General features: G+C 43.0%; 1 protein-coding gene across 2 annotated transcripts in view; it reads left to right on the top strand.

Moving 5' to 3' along the window:
* Window positions 1-3,476: 3,476 nt before the first annotated feature.
* ABHD12 (abhydrolase domain containing 12, lysophospholipase) overlaps window positions 3,477-15,326 on the top strand; it is a 62,833-nt gene continuing 50,983 nt past the window's right edge. Inside the window, exon 1 of one of the 2 annotated variants that reach the window (XM_036417774.2) lies at window positions 3,477-3,820. In XM_036417774.2, the coding sequence (XP_036273667.1) occupies window positions 3,630-3,820 (191 nt within the window). In that variant the 5' untranslated portion in view covers window positions 3,477-3,629. Of the gene's footprint in view, window positions 3,826-15,326 lie in introns of both variants that reach the window. The other variant, XM_036417775.2, reaches the window with a different exon arrangement.

The following is a 15,326-nucleotide window of genomic DNA, read 5'->3' as shown; positions in this document are numbered from 1 at the left end:
TTGCAGGCTCCTCCCTGGCCCAGACCTTGGTCAGGGCTCTCCTGCAAGAGGCAATCAATCAATGTGTTTCTCTCACATCTATATTTTTCTCTGTCTTTCCCTCTTGCTTCCACTCAATGGGAAAATATCTTTGGGTGAGGATTAAAAAAATAAATTGTAGCCGAAACTGGTTTGGCTCAGTGGATAGAGCATCAGTCTATGGACTGAGGGATCCCGGGTTGGATTCCGGTCAAGGGCATGTACATTGGTTGTGGGCACATCCCCAGTCGGGGGTGTGCAGGAGGCAACTGGTTGATGTTTCTAACTCTTTATCCCTCTCCCTTCCTCTCTGTAAAAAATCAATAAAATATATATTTTAATAAATAAATAGCTCTAGTCACAAGGTATACAGAGAGGAAAAAATCAATTCACATAGCCCTATCCTTATTTACATAATTATGGAAATTTTCATAACCATATAGAATCAAAAGGTAAGAATTACTGCTATAGAAAAGTCATTTTTGGCCATTTTTTTAAAAAGTAATATATATATATTTTTAAATTGTAAACACTTGAGAACAAACACAGCTAGAAACAAAGTCACATATTTTTTTAAAATATATTTTATTGATATTTTACAGAGAGGAAGAGAGAGGGATAGAGAGTTAGAAACATCAGTGAGAGTCATCGATCAGCTGCCTCTTGCATACCCTCTACTGGGGATGTGCCCGCAACAAAGGTACATGCCTTTGACTGGAATCGAACCTGGGACCCTTCAATCCGCAGGCCGACGCTCTATCCACTGAGCAAACTGGTTTCAGCTAAAAGCAGTATTTTTTAATGAGCAATATTACTTGGATTCATTCTAGCCAATCTGAGAAACTATGTTCCTCTTTTGCAAATATACAGTGGATATATGATCTGACAAATGAGCATGGGAATGGCCTCTTTACATTGAGTGTTATTTCCTTTTCAGCTCTATAGTAAGGGATCATGTAGGTAAGGGTTTTTATTAAATACACAATTCTATAGTGGACTGTGATCCAAAGATCAAAAGCATCCACAGCTTTCCTTTGCCATAAACCTTTTTAACTTTGAACCTCAGGCCTGAGATTCACTTCCTTACCTGTACAGTGGGGACAATGGTATCCACTTCGGAGGGGCTATGATGATTCTTTATCCCTTCAGCAAATATTTATGAAATGTCTATTATGCAGTAGACATTGTTTTAGACGCTGAAGATAAAGCAATGAACAAAGTCCTTGATCTTATCCTATATTCTAGTGTGGGGAAACAGCAATACACAAATACAAATACATTGATAAATATATTAGTGAAAAGCTTGGAAAAGGGGGTAATGGGGAATAGCAAGGAAAATAAGCCAAGGAAGGTGAGCAGAGTGGTGGTGAGAGGGCCTTGGGATTCTGAGTCAGTGTTCAGATCTGAAGTGGGGCACAGATCTGAAGTGGGGGAGGGAGTAAGCCATTGGGAGGGCCGAAAGTTCAGGCAGTAAGAATGTAGGGCAGCCAAAACCGGTTTGGCTCAATGGATAGAGCGTCCGCCTGTGGACTTAAGGGTCCTGGGTTTGATTCCGGTCAAGGGCAAGTACCTTAGTTGCGGGCACACACCCAATAGGGAGTGCAGGAGGCAGATTTTTGAAGGGAGATCTGACAAGTGGCCTGACAAGTGGTAAACGTGCTGTGGCAAAACAAGGGAGGAGTCAAGGATGATCCCAGGGTTTAACCTGAGGAACTGGAATGAGGGCCTTGTCACCTGAGGTGGGGAAGGTTATGGATAGAGCTGGGGTGGGAGAAGGGTAGAGAGCTCAGCTTTGAATATAATCTTAGGTGCCTGTAGGATATGGACAAGAGATACAAATGCAGGTGTCACCAATGTGGTATTTAAAGCCTGGATAACAACACTTAGAAAGTAAGCCGGAACCGGTGTGGCTCAGTGGATAGAGCATTGGTCTGCGGACTGAAGGGTCCCAGGTTCGATTCTGGTCAAGGGCATGTACCTGAGTTGCAGGCACATCCCCAGTAGGGGGTGTGCAGGAGGCAGCTGGTCGATGTTTCTTTCTCATCGATGTTTCTAGCTCTCTATATCTCTCCCTTCCTCTCAGTAAAAAAAAAAAAAAGAAAGTAAGTGTGGTCCAAGAGTAGAGGACTCTGTGGGCAAGGCATGGTACCAAGAACACAGTTCCCTTTACTCTCACATCTCCAGCTCTACCTTCCTAGCTTTTTTCTCTTTTTTTCTATTAAAAGGAATTCAATGAGTATTAAAGTAAAAGAAAATTATTTACAATTTAGTTGCTAGATTCCCAATCTCCAGTATGTGTTGCTATATCACTTTAAAGAATTCACCATGTAAATTCCAAAAGTATGTTTGGACAAATATGAACGATGGTTGTGATTATTTAGTAATATGACCAATGAAACTGTTTTGCAATTTCTAAGTATCACTGCAGGAGCTATTGAATTTCTTAAAAAAGAATTTCTAATTGATCTTAAATTATCAGTTGCCAATAGTTTTCACTAACACAAATGCTGAAATTCCAAAAGTTACTTCGGAATAAATAAGCAAATCTCTTGGTTGCAGATTGTTTGTAAAACAATAATACCATGTTAAAGAAAGCAAAAGCTATAAAACCAAATTTGTGACACTGCTCTCTTCTTTCTTTCTTTTTAAAAAAATACATTTTATTGATATTTTACAGAGAGGAGGAAGGGAGAGAGATAGAGAGCTAGAAACGTCGATGAGAGAGAAACATTGACCAGCTGCCTCTTGCACACCCCCTACTGGGGATCTGCCCACAACCAATGTACATGCCCTTGGCCGGAATTGAACCTGGTTATAAATGGTTATAAATCATTAGAAAAGAACTGTTATTTGTTAATTTTTTCTTTTTGTTCTTATAAATCTTTTTTAAATACACATTTTATTGATATTTATAGACAGGAAGGGAGAGAGATCGAGAGTTAGAAACATGATCAGCTGCCTCCTGCACAATCGCTACTGGGGATGTGCCCGCAACCAAGGTACATGGACCGGAATCGAACCCGGGACCTTTGAGTCCGCAGGCCGATGCTCTATCCACTGAGCCAAACCAGTTAGGGATATTCTCATAAGTCTTTACAAGGGCATTTTCAAGGAAAGATACAAATTGGGTTTGGGGGAAAGTCAGAAAGCCTGGGGTGGGAGATGGAGGGGGACTATCTACTGTGGCTGCGGCTTGGTGGGTGCTCCCTTCCTGGCCAGCGTCCTCTCCGCCGAGGCCATTGATCCTGCCCGACGATGCGGTTTCAGGCGAAGGAGGCCCCCGCCCAGGGGACCAAGCGCAGACTCCCGGGGCACCGCTTCGCCGGGCTCCACCAGGAGACACCGTGCGGTTACATCCGCCCTCTTCAGGATGGCTTCCGGTGGGCGCCGGGCACTCTGGGTGCCGGGAGGGGGCGGGGCGGGGCGGCCGGCGGGAGCTGGGCGCTGATTGGCCGCCGCGCTCCGTAGCCGGCTGCGGCGACCAGAGCTGGAATGTGAGGGGCGGCGGGCTCCCGGCGGCGGCGGCATCTCCGGGAGCGGCGGCGACTGCGGCGCGGGAGGCGCGGACCAGGCCCGCTGCGCGCTCGGGGGCCGGCCGGGACGGCCGCGGGATGAGGAAGCGGACGGAGCCGGTCGCCTTGGAGCATGAGCGCCTCGTCGCCCTGGGCTCGCCTTCCTCCGGCGTGACCGCCCCGGTGCTGGACGCCGACTGCCGCCTGAAACGCAACTTGCGTTTGGCGGGCAAGGCGCCGGCTGAGCCGCGCTGCGCCGCCGACGCGGGCATGAAGCGGGCGCTGGGCAGGTGAGGTGAGGCCCCTCCATAAGTGACCCGGCCTGCGGGGGCGCCCTGCGCTCTCCCTCCATTCTCCCGAGGCCTCCTCCGACCTCCCGACGCCCTCCCCGCCCCGGTCCCCGAGTCCCTGCATCCCTTTCCCGGGTCCCCGCTACCCGCAGGAGCGCCCGCCCCTGCCGACCCCCCAGCCCCCAAGGTGTCTCCTGGCCCCCACCCATCCGGCCCTCTGAAGCCAGCCCCGCACCCCTGCCCTCTCCCCGGCGAGCCATTAGGGACCCCTTCAGCGGCGAGCTGGACGAGCGTCTCCCAGGGAGATGGAGCGGCCGGGCAATCACGGCTCGGCGCGGGGAGAGGAGGAGGATGGGGGGCGGTGTTCGCTGCGGGAGGTGGGACGCGGAAGGGTGGGCGCCGGGTCCCGCGAGCTTTGGCTCCACGCGGACCTCCTCCGTCCGCCTCGGACTCAGCCCGGCGCCCCTCTCACGAGGCTGGCGTGCACGGGAGCCGACGGGGTACCTACCTACCTACCCGGTGTCTCACCGAGCGAGTCCTTCTGTAGGGTAGGAGTGGCATTCTCTGCTCAGACCTGCCAGACCTTCGGGGAAAAGTTCAGTGGGCTTGCGGTGTCCTAGGGACGGGAACGATGCTCTCCGCATTCCCAGCTGCTGGAGGGGAAACCGACCTTCGCTCTGCAGTTGGCTTCTAAGGGCTTGACATCTGTCCGCTGGAGTGTGTCTCCTTGGGAATCGCCGTAATGCCGGGAAATGGTTTGGTTGGGGTTTCCCCTTTTTTTTGTAGATAAATACGTTTATGTAAAACTGACTTCAAAATTGAAATAGTGTGTGTGACATGAGCAGATTTCTCTCCCAGCTGGCTTTCTTAACCACCTGGCTGTTTGTAGAATGTATTATCATTCATGGCAGTTTTGAAGTCCTGATGTTTCATGGTGTTGGAAGAAGTTGGTGTGTTCTCAGGTGCTGTTATCAGAGTCATTTCCTCCAGGGCAAACTGGAATGCCCTTAATTGACATTGGGCACTTCCGTGTAAAATATTTATTCAGATAGTCCCTAAATATATCAATTTGCCTAAGAGATCAGTACATTTAAAATATGCATGTTTGGATAAATAAAAACAGTAGCTCCTTCAAAATTCAATTTTATGTTTTTAATCACGAAATTAAACTACGTACTCCTCTAAGTAAGTGCTTTCCATAGTCCTAGAAGGTCAGGGAATGACAATATTTTTTATTTTAAAAAAATCATGCTTAGCTTTAGTGCACTTTTATTAACAGGCTTAGCATAGCGCTTAGGCAGGTTGGGAAATTCTTTAAAGAAATCAAATGGTGATGCACAGTAATGTTTGGAGAAACAATGCTGACTTGATACCTTCCTTGAAAGATGTACTGTATTAAAAGGAGTTGTATGGGGGACAAAAGAGACCTTCAAGTGGTGTTCCTGTTTTCTGGATAAACAAAAGGCTGTTAGGGGAATAAAAAGAAAGGCCAAATTTGTGTGTTATACAATGGCTTCCTTTCCTGTTGCCTGTTCTCCCGGGCATTATCTTGCTTTGTTTTCTCCTGTAGCGGGTCTCTGCTCAACTGTCACCTCCTCGGAGAGGCCTTCCCAAAAGAAAAGAGCACATCCAAAAGAGCTTTCATGCCACCTCTAACCCCCTGATTCAGTTTATTTTGTTCTTCATTGCATTTATCCCTTACCTGACCTTGTAATTGCCTGCATACTTGACTTGCTTTCTGGGTTGTCTCCTCCCTCATAAGAATGAGAGCAGGGATATTGTTTTCTCCATTTCTCATCTCCAGTGCCTGGCATATAGTAGGTGGGGAAAAAATACTTGCTGAATTAATTACTCAGGTAAATACCTAGAACTGGAATTGCTGGGCCAGGGTTGTGTGTTAACTTTGAAAGGTAACGCCAGAGTGCCTTCCCAAGAAGTTGTGGTTTGTAACTCCCTCCAGCAGTGTCAGCTGCCACCCCAAATATTGAATAGTATGTATTTTTATCTATTTGATTGAAGAAACAACATCTGATTTGTAGCATTGATTTGCATTTCTTAATTGTGAGCTGGCAATTTTTCTGTGCTTTTATAAGCTGTTATATACCTCTGGGATTATTTACATCTTTTAAGATCCTTCTTTGTTTGGGGTCCTCCTGCACATTTCTTTTACCTTTATGATGTACATGTTCAAATATACAAAAGCAGAGAAGACGATATAATGAACCTCCATGTATCCATCACTTCATTTCAACAGTTTATCATATTTGTCTATCATGGAATCATTTATTCATCCTTTCCATTTTTTGAAAGACTATTTTAAAATAAATGATTTCATCTATTAAAATAAATAAAATTATTTCATCTATAAATATTTCATAGTATGTCTTGAACAAATAAGGACTTTTGAGATATAAATAACCCCAATGCTATTATTTATCAGAATTAACAGTTTATCTGTAATTAATTTAATATGATTTAATACTCTACATACATCTTTACAGTTGTCTCGGAAATGTATTCTTTAGGTTGATTTGTTTTAAAATCCTGTACATTTTCTTAAGTTTATTTCGAGTGTTTTTTTTTGGTTGTGATTTGAAATAGAATCCTCTCTTAAATTACATATGTTATTAGTTGTTATTTACAACTTTATAATTTACAACTTACATAATCTTAATTTCTAGAAATTTTTGCTGTTGGTTCTCTTGGGTTTTCAGGTACATTATCTTGTCAGCTGCAAGCAATAAGAATTTTGTCCCTTGTTTTCTAATTTATATGTCTCTTGTTTCTTTTTATTATTATTATTATTATATTGCATTTCCAGAACAAGGTTAAATAATAGGGATTATATTGGGTAACCTTGTCTTGTTCCTGACTTTAATAAGAATGTTTTTAGCTGAAACCGGTTTGGCTCAGTGGATAGAGCATCGGTCTGCGGACTGAAAGGTCCCAGGTTTGATTCCGGTCAAGGGCATGTACATTGGTTGCGGGCACATCCCCGGTAGGGGGTGTGCAAGAGGCAGCTGGTCAATGTTTCTCTCTCATCGATGTTTCTAGTTCTCTATCTCTCTCTCCCTTCTTCTCTGTAAAATATCAATAAAATATATTTAAAAAAAAAAGAATGTTTTTAGTGTTTTTGTCACACTAGTTATTTTACTAATGGGTGTGTTGCTGTTTTTTTTTTTAATATATTGTATTAATTTTTAAAATATATATTTTATTGATTTTTTTTTTTTTTTTAACAGAGAGGAAGGGAGAAGGATAGAGAGTTAGAAACATCAATGAGAGAGAAATATCGATTGGCTGCCTCCTGCACACCCGCTTCTGGGGATGTGCCCACAACCAAGGTACATGCCTTTGACCAGAATCAGACCTGGGACCCTCTGTCTGCAGGCTGACGCTCTATCCACTGAGCCAAACTGGTTAGGGCTGCTGTTTTTAAGAAAAAATGGTTGTTGAATTTTATCAGATGCTGTTTTAACTTCTATGAAATAATCATATAGATTTTTCTCCTTCAATTTCAGTTATAATATCGATAATAGACTTTATATTATTGAATCATCATTATTGAATCATCAGTGATAACTCTGTTATTGTTTAGTCAGCTACATTCTATTTATTTTTGTAGTTTAACACTATTATTTGTGAGACTACTCTGTAATTTTCTTTTTAATGTCATTTTAAACAAGTTATTTCAGTATTTTCTATAGCTTTATTAAAAGCATTTTCTTTCTCTTTGTTAGCTAGTTTAAATACTGTAAAAATGATCTGTTTCTTTAAATTTTGGTAGAATTCCCTTATAAAACTACCTATTTTTTAGAATATAAGCAACTATTACAGATTTTTACATTTGTTATTGCTTTCTGGGTTCATTTGGTAATTTATATGCTCATAGAAAATCATTAGTTATGTCCAGATTTTCCTCTGTACCTGGGGCTATTTCCCTAGTCTTGTTCCCCATTTTGTGTAGCTCCTCCTCTCCCCCTCCCCCCTTGTCAATGTAAGAAACATTAAACTTGTGAAGAATTTTTGTGAGTTTATTTGAGTCAAGCTGTCGACAATTGCTGGGAAGCAAAATCTCAACAGACTGAGATGATGCTCCAGAGAATAGCAGTTTTGCACCTTATTTTTTACATTACCATCAAAAGAAGAGATGTAAGTGGTTTACATAAAATTCATTGGTGATAGATAAGAGAGATGGAAGAAAGCAGAGTGGGGAAACCTCTTGGATTGCATGAAAAGTAAAATGATAGACACATCTTTTACATAGGTGTGTACAGTAAAATGATAGACACATGTTTTACAAGGCCTTCTCTGAGCTTGTCAGGTTAGCATGTGGCACCTTTTTGTTCATGCAGGTAATAATATACCCACTAGATACCATGCGCCTGTTATTGGATAAATCAGTGGGGTAGGTTTCCCAGGCACGAGTGGGTGTGAGGTTCTTGGGGTACTGGAAGTAAGCATTTTCAGGAGCCCCCATGGGAGAATGAGATGTGGTAGAAGGCTTTATTTGCATGGAGTTACATTCCTCGGATTGTAAAGTCCCATAATCCTTAAACCAGTTCTGAAAGAGGTGAAGCTGCTGGGGTTCCAGCAGGGCCAAAAGCAATGCCATTGTCCATCCAGAATGTCCATTCCAAGTTGCAGCTGGGGTCTGGACAGTATTAGACTAATTAAAGCCCATTAGTCCATTGTGTGGGCACAGGGGAGCACAGCCCCTGCAAAAGGAGAGCCAGGAGCCTGGCCTGCAAGTGCCAAGAGAGGGGACTTCCTGTTTTAGAAGTTTAAATATTTAGGTTTTTCACTCTTTCAATGGCCACGCCTATTCTGGCCATTTAACCTGTTCCCAGGTGTGATTGACAAACAGCCACCTTCCGTATCACTCAGACCTTACTGGACATGCGTCCAAACTGCCTTTGTCCAGTCCCCCATTGATCAGCAGGGATTAGACTTGGAGAATGTTAATTGGCAGCTTTCTAGCAAAGCTATGTGAATGGCATGCCTATATTATCTAGTGTTCCCTTTACTCCTTTCCTGTTAAATAATAACCAGGTTATTGACAATGATATCACTCGTACCAAGAATATATTATTTATTAATTCTAGGAGACCAGGATGATGCTGAGGGCTGCAGAGAAGTGCTGAGAACTTGTTTTTTTCTGAAGGAGGCAGCAGCTACTGTATTCTCTCCTGTTGTTGCCTGGCAGGAATGTGGGACCAGGGTGGCCAGATCTTCTAGTCTCTCCAGAAGACTAACTGGTTTTGTGTGTGTGTGTGTGATCTCTGACTATTAATTTAGTTTGTTTTTTTTTCTTCTTTTTAATTCTCATCCAACGAGTGAGGATATTTTTCCCATTTATATTTTAGAGAGAGTGGAGGGAGAGAAAGAGTGAGCAAAACATTGAGAGAGAGGCACGCCAAATGGTTGCCTTGTGCAATCTGCAACCCAGGTGTGTGCTCTTGACCAGGAAGCGAACCCATTACCCTCCAGTGAGCAGGTAAACGCTCTAACCACTGAGACACACTGTCCAGGGTGATTTCTAACTTTTTAAACATTGGCAACCAGTTCAGAAGAAAACAGCTTTGGAGGTCAAAATAAGCCTAGTTTTGTGTTATTTTTAAATTTCTGGTTATTATTTTTATTATATTTTTTTCTTTTTGATTGTGGTATCACATAATTGTCCTCATCCCCCCTCTGGTTATTCTTTTTTTATTTTATTTTATTTAAAAAATATATATTTTATTGATTTTTTTTTACAGAGAGGAAGAGAGAGGGATAGAGAGTTAGAAACATACTAGATGAGAGAGAATCATTGACCAGCTGCCTCTTGCACACCCCCTACTGGGGATGTGCCCGCAACCAAGGACATGCCCTTGACTGGAATTGAACCTGGGATCCTTCATGACGCTCTATCCACTGAGCCAAACCGGTTTCGGCTCTCTGGTTATTCTTAAAGGTAAATGTTTATCTAATTCAACCTGCATTCCACAAGTGGAGAAACTAGATAATTAGTTTTAATTTGTAGTCTGGTATGAGGGAGAGATTTTTATGGGCCTTTCATGTTCTTTTCAGTAACCCTGGAGTTCTTGGAAATATGCATTAAAGGCATAAATGGTCTAATTGTACTCTCTGAAGGCAGTAATGAGATATATAGGTCAGTGTGTTTCAGTCGGCTAGGCTTTATCCTTCAATTTCCAGCCCGCCGGCCAGACCTGCAGGATGACTGAGATCTTTGGCTGCATGGGAGGTGGCATAGCTGTCAATGTAGGAAATATTAAAACTTGTGAAGAATATTTGTGAGTTTATTTGAGCCAAACTGTCCATGATTGCTGGGAGGCAAATCTCAATGGATTGAGATAATGCTCCAGAGAATAGCAGTTTTGAACCTTATTTTATACATTAGCATCAAAAGAGGAGTTGGGTGGGTTACATGAAATCCATTGGTGACAGATTTAGGGAGGTGGGAGAAACCTAAGTGGGGAAACCTCTGGGATTGGAGGAAAACTAAAATGATAGACACATACATCTTTTTTTTGTTTCGTTTGTCAATATTCTCAGCTTTCAGGAAAATAGTTTAAAAAACATAAAAATGTGGATACACGGAGTCACTGCTGGGGAGGTGGGCGGGCGGAGGGTCTCCCGGAGGGAGTAGCACTGGGAGGGAGTGGCACTCGGAAAGCAGCATAGAAAAGAGCGGGCGGAGGACCAGGCTTTGTACATACGCCTTCACAGGACACATACATCTTTTGCATAGGTTAGTACAGGATAGTGTTATCATGTCAACAATTAACTAGATAAAGAGAAGATTTATAATTTCCAGTTATGTGTATTGGTTGTGCCCTGAAGGGTCTGGATAAAAGGGAGTTACCTTGACATTTCAAAGGAATGTTTTTATAGATGCAAAAGACAATAAGGCAGGCTTAGTTAAGGTAAAGATTGACTTTTTGTCAGGGAAGAGTCTAGCCTAGGACATGAGTACCCACCATAAAATGCTTCTAGTTTAAAGGGTTTTAATTTCAGACCATCTTTGGTGGTTATTTTAGGTCTCTGAGTATACAAGGCCACTAAGCAGGCCTTCCCTGAGCTTGTCAGGTTTAGTGTGTGGTCCCTTTTCATCTGCTTAGTGGTGAACCCTTGCATGTAAACACAGAAGAACTGAGATACCACCTTGTTTCCTCCTTGACCCAAAGGAAGGGGCTTCATCTAGAACTGCTAATGGCTTCACCATAACCTAGAAAGGTGGGTGACTGAGGTTTACGTCTGTCGTCTTCGACAGCCTTCCTGGGAGTTAATATTAAGCCCACCTTCTAAGCCTCTCTTTATCCATCGGGAAGATGAGTGTGTGTACTGAGTTAGCTTTTGTAGTTAAGGTTTGCTTTTCCCCATCCCCTTTCTCCTCTTACTCCCCTGGAGTACAGAATAGTTTGTTCCTTGTCTGCGACAAGCAAGAGGGCAGACTTTGTTATGAAGCCTCAGCAGGGGCCCTGGTTGGGTCCATCTCTTCTCAGTTGCGGTTTATCTTATCAGTACCAGATTCCAGGACTCTGGGATGGGGCTCTTCGTTTGCATTTGGTGGAACTCTGTGTCCTTTTTGTGTGCTTGCTTCCCAGTTCTTTTCAGCTGGCGTGTACTCTCTTCTCCAGGGAGTGTCTCTCTTCTACAGTAACTTTGAGCAGACACTGCTCAAATGTGGGAAATATTTGGGGGTAAATTAAAAGCTCCTGAATACACTTTCATTGAGATAGCCTTAGAAAGTGGTATAGAAGATGGGTCATTTTCTTAAGGTATGTTGACAGTGACAAAAACGGGATGCTGTTCCAGACTCAGGGTCTTCCTCCCATTTATAAGCGTACTTTTCTTTCCAAAATGAAGTCTGTAGAAAAATTTTCTGTAATAGGATCTTGAAAACTGACAGATTAAGTTAACACTCTTTACCCAGAGATGTTACCTACAGAACTGGGGGTCAGTGGATTTATGCTTTGCCAGAGAATTCTTTCAGGATGGAGAGTGGGTATGTTGTTTGTTTCATCTTGAATTGAAATCTGGACTGGCATTGAGAAAAGGGGATGCTGACACAGAGAAGAACAATATCTAGGGAGCCTTGGTGAGAATGTCCAGTTGGCAGAAAGACTCATTATTTAGCTGGGTGGTACCATTTGCTATTATATAGGAAAGCTTGCATAGATAACTGAGGCCCAAGTGTTTTCAGGTTCTGTGGTTTGAGGTGAGTTGCTTAACTTTCTGAGTTTGTTACTTCCTCTGTGATGTGGGGGTAAAAATATCTTCCCTGTAGGATTGGGGTAAGGTTCAGTGGCATCTTCTAAGCCATGATTATTATTAATATTATTAATTGGAAGTATTGAGAAAGCTCTTGTTAACTTAGGTCAAATAGCATTTACCCTTCCCCCTCCTTCCCCCCCCCCCCAAACTGTTATAGTATGTCTTAGCTAGTTTTCATGCCTAAACTTCAGTTGTCTTCATGATTAACTAACATATGTGTTGTTATTAGAACAATTTTAAACAATACTGTTTGGTTATTCAACACTTTTTTTCACCTGTTTATTTAGCAGAGTTTGAATACCTGTTACAGTAACTCTTCTAAGTGCCGAGGCTGCAGCATTGGGTGCAGGTCTTGTCTTCTGGACTTTACAGGGTGAGACAGATGCTGCATGAGGTGCTCAGAGCTCGGAAGAGAAAAGTAAAGCCAGTAGGGAGCAGCTACTGTATGTGCACAATTTGGGTGTAGAAGGCCTTTCTGCTAAGGGGACATTTGAATGGAATGCCACTGGCTGCTTTAGAGCTGAGAAATGCCATTATCATGTCACTCTGACTACTGTGATGAGGACAAACTGAGAGACCACGGGAACAGAGGGACCAGATAGGAGTCATCCAGGCAACAGATGATGGGTTTAGGCCTGGGGTAGCTATGGAAATGAGAAGTGTTACATTCTGGATCTACTTTGAAGTAGGAGTCAACAGGATTTGTTGATCAGTTAGTATGAAAAATCAAGGAGTGTCAGAGAGGATTCACCAGTTCTCTCCTGAGCAACAGGAAGAATGGAGCTGCCATTTGCTGAGATGAGATGGTTGTGGGAAGAGCAGGTGCTTTGGGGTGTAATGAGTTTTGTTTGGGCATGGTGAGGTGCTTATTAAATGTTCAAGTGGAGTAGACAGCAGGAGTTGGAGTTCAAGGAGAGTTAGAGCAACATATGACTGTTCGCCCATAGATGGTCTTCAGAGTTACGATAGGGATCATAGGTTTGGCCTAGGCCCTGCTTGGCTAGGGGCTGGGACAAAAGGAGGTTCAAGCCAAGGAGATCTGGGCGGGGGGGAGGGGGGAGTTGGAAGGAGAGCTAGGAGAAAAAGGTCAAGGCAGCGACTTGAAAGCCTGTTGCAGAGGAAAGCAAGATCTGCCATTGGATTTGATGACATGGAGATCGGTGGTTAACAAGTGTGGCCAATTGGAGTGGGGAGTGAGAGCCTGATGGAGTAACTCAAGGGAGAGGAAGAAGGGTAATTTTTCAAGGAGTTTTGTCATAAAAGGGAACAGTAATGAGGGGGAAGCTGAAGTGGGAGGAGGCTTCTGACCAGTGTTGCTAGAGGCCTTGGTATGCTCATGGGGACAACAATCCAATAGGAGAAAGACTGGCTCTGCAGGCACCATGGGCGAGGCGTCTCTGGGACCCTCCAAGGCCAAGTAGAGGTTCCCAGACTCATTGCACCCAAGGCCAAGTGGAGGGTCCCCAGACAAGAAGCAGGCTAAGGGTGCTCTGAAGGTTCAGGGATTTCTTTGGGAAGCATTGGAAGTTCTCTTCTGGTTACTTCTGTTTTCTCTGTGAAATAAGAGCTAGGTCACCTGCTGAAGGGAAAGAATGTCTTTCCTTTTCAGTTCTCTGTGTGGACCAGGTCTTGGTTTTCTGTTCTTGACCTGATGAGACATTTCCTACCATATTTCCTAAATTCTCATTAACACGAACAATCCAATTGCTTGTTAAGGACTCTTCTTTCTGACATGTAATGTTTCAAAAATGGATGATGAAAATGCCTCTCATAGGAAGTCGTTTCATCCATGATTTGCGGTGTGTCTGAGAAGCCATGCCTGTTTTGCACAGTGCTGCCCAGTTCTGGGGGGCCTGAGCAGGAAGACAGCACTCCACGAGGTCCCTGCACAATCCCAGTGAGGAAGGGAGATCCCTACACCATCCCAGAGGCCATGCTTTGCATTAGGTATGTAAAGATGACAGTATGTCATTAGATATGTAAAGAAGACAGTACCTTGGCCCTGTCCTGGTAGTTCAGTTGGTTATCACGTCATCCTAATATATCAAAGTTTGATCCCCGGTCAAGGCATATACAAGAATCAATCAATGCCCTGACCAGTTTGTCTCAGTGGATGGAACATCGGCCTGCGAACTGAAGGGTCCCGGGTTTGATCCCAGTCAAGGGCATGTACCTTGGTTGCAGGCACATCCCCAGTGAGGAGTGTGCAGGAGGCAGCTGATCGATGTTTCTCTCTCATCAATGTTTCTAGCTCTCTATCACTCTCCCTTTCACTCTGTAAAAAGTCAATAAAATATATATATTTTAAAAAGAATCAATCAGCCGAAACTGGTTTGGGTCAGTGAAAGAGCATCGGTCTGCGGACTGAAAGGTCCCGGGTTCGATTCTGGTCAAGGGCATGTACATTGGTTGCAGGCACATCCCCCATAGGGGGTGTGTAGGAGGCAGCTGGTCGATGTTTCTCTCTCATCTATGTTTCTAGCTCTCTATCTCTCTCCCTTCCTCTCTGTAAAAAAATCAATAAAAAAAATATGTTTAAAAAGAATCAATCAATGAGTTCATGGATAGGTGGAACAATAGTTTGATGTTTCTTTCTCTCTTTTTCTCTTTTTAAGACTAATGAATTAAAAAAATATATATATATTTTAAAGGAGACGACAGTACCTATCCCCAGGGAATTTGTTGTCTATCCATTTTTCTTTATGCAGCCATCAGCTCTTAATGTTCAAAAAAATTTTTTTTAATTGATTTTAGAGAGAGAGGAAGGGAGACAGATAGAGAGCCAAGACCTTCTCTGGCGCCATTTGTTTCTTATTTTAATTTTTTTCTCATTACAAAAGTAAAAAGTTGTCTTAATAAAACAGAAGATAACTGAGAAGATGGAAAATCCCTGGATAATTACTGTTTACGTTATAGCATATACCAAGAATATTGCTTGTCTATTTGTACTTTCATTCATTTAATAAATACTGTGGGCCTACTATGTGCTGGAGGATGTAAATAAAACATTGCACAAGAGTTAGACAGGTGCCAGCCTTTATGGAGCTTACATTCTCATGAAGAAGAGAGACAGCAAAAAGCTAGCAGTAAATATTCAGTAAAATTTCAAGGAGTGGTAAAGTACTATGAAGAAAACGAAGCAATGCAGTGTTAAAACAAGACTATAGGCCCAAAATAGCCCAATGTTATCAAACAAAGAGTTTGGGCTCTTCCAGAAATGGAATCA

The sequence above is a fragment of the Pipistrellus kuhlii genome, unplaced genomic scaffold, assembly GCF_014108245.1.
Source record: "Pipistrellus kuhlii isolate mPipKuh1 unplaced genomic scaffold, mPipKuh1.p scaffold_m20_p_6, whole genome shotgun sequence".
In the NCBI taxonomy this organism is placed as follows: Eukaryota; Metazoa; Chordata; class Mammalia; order Chiroptera; family Vespertilionidae; genus Pipistrellus; species Pipistrellus kuhlii.
This window is presented reverse-complemented; position numbering and strand designations above follow the sequence as displayed.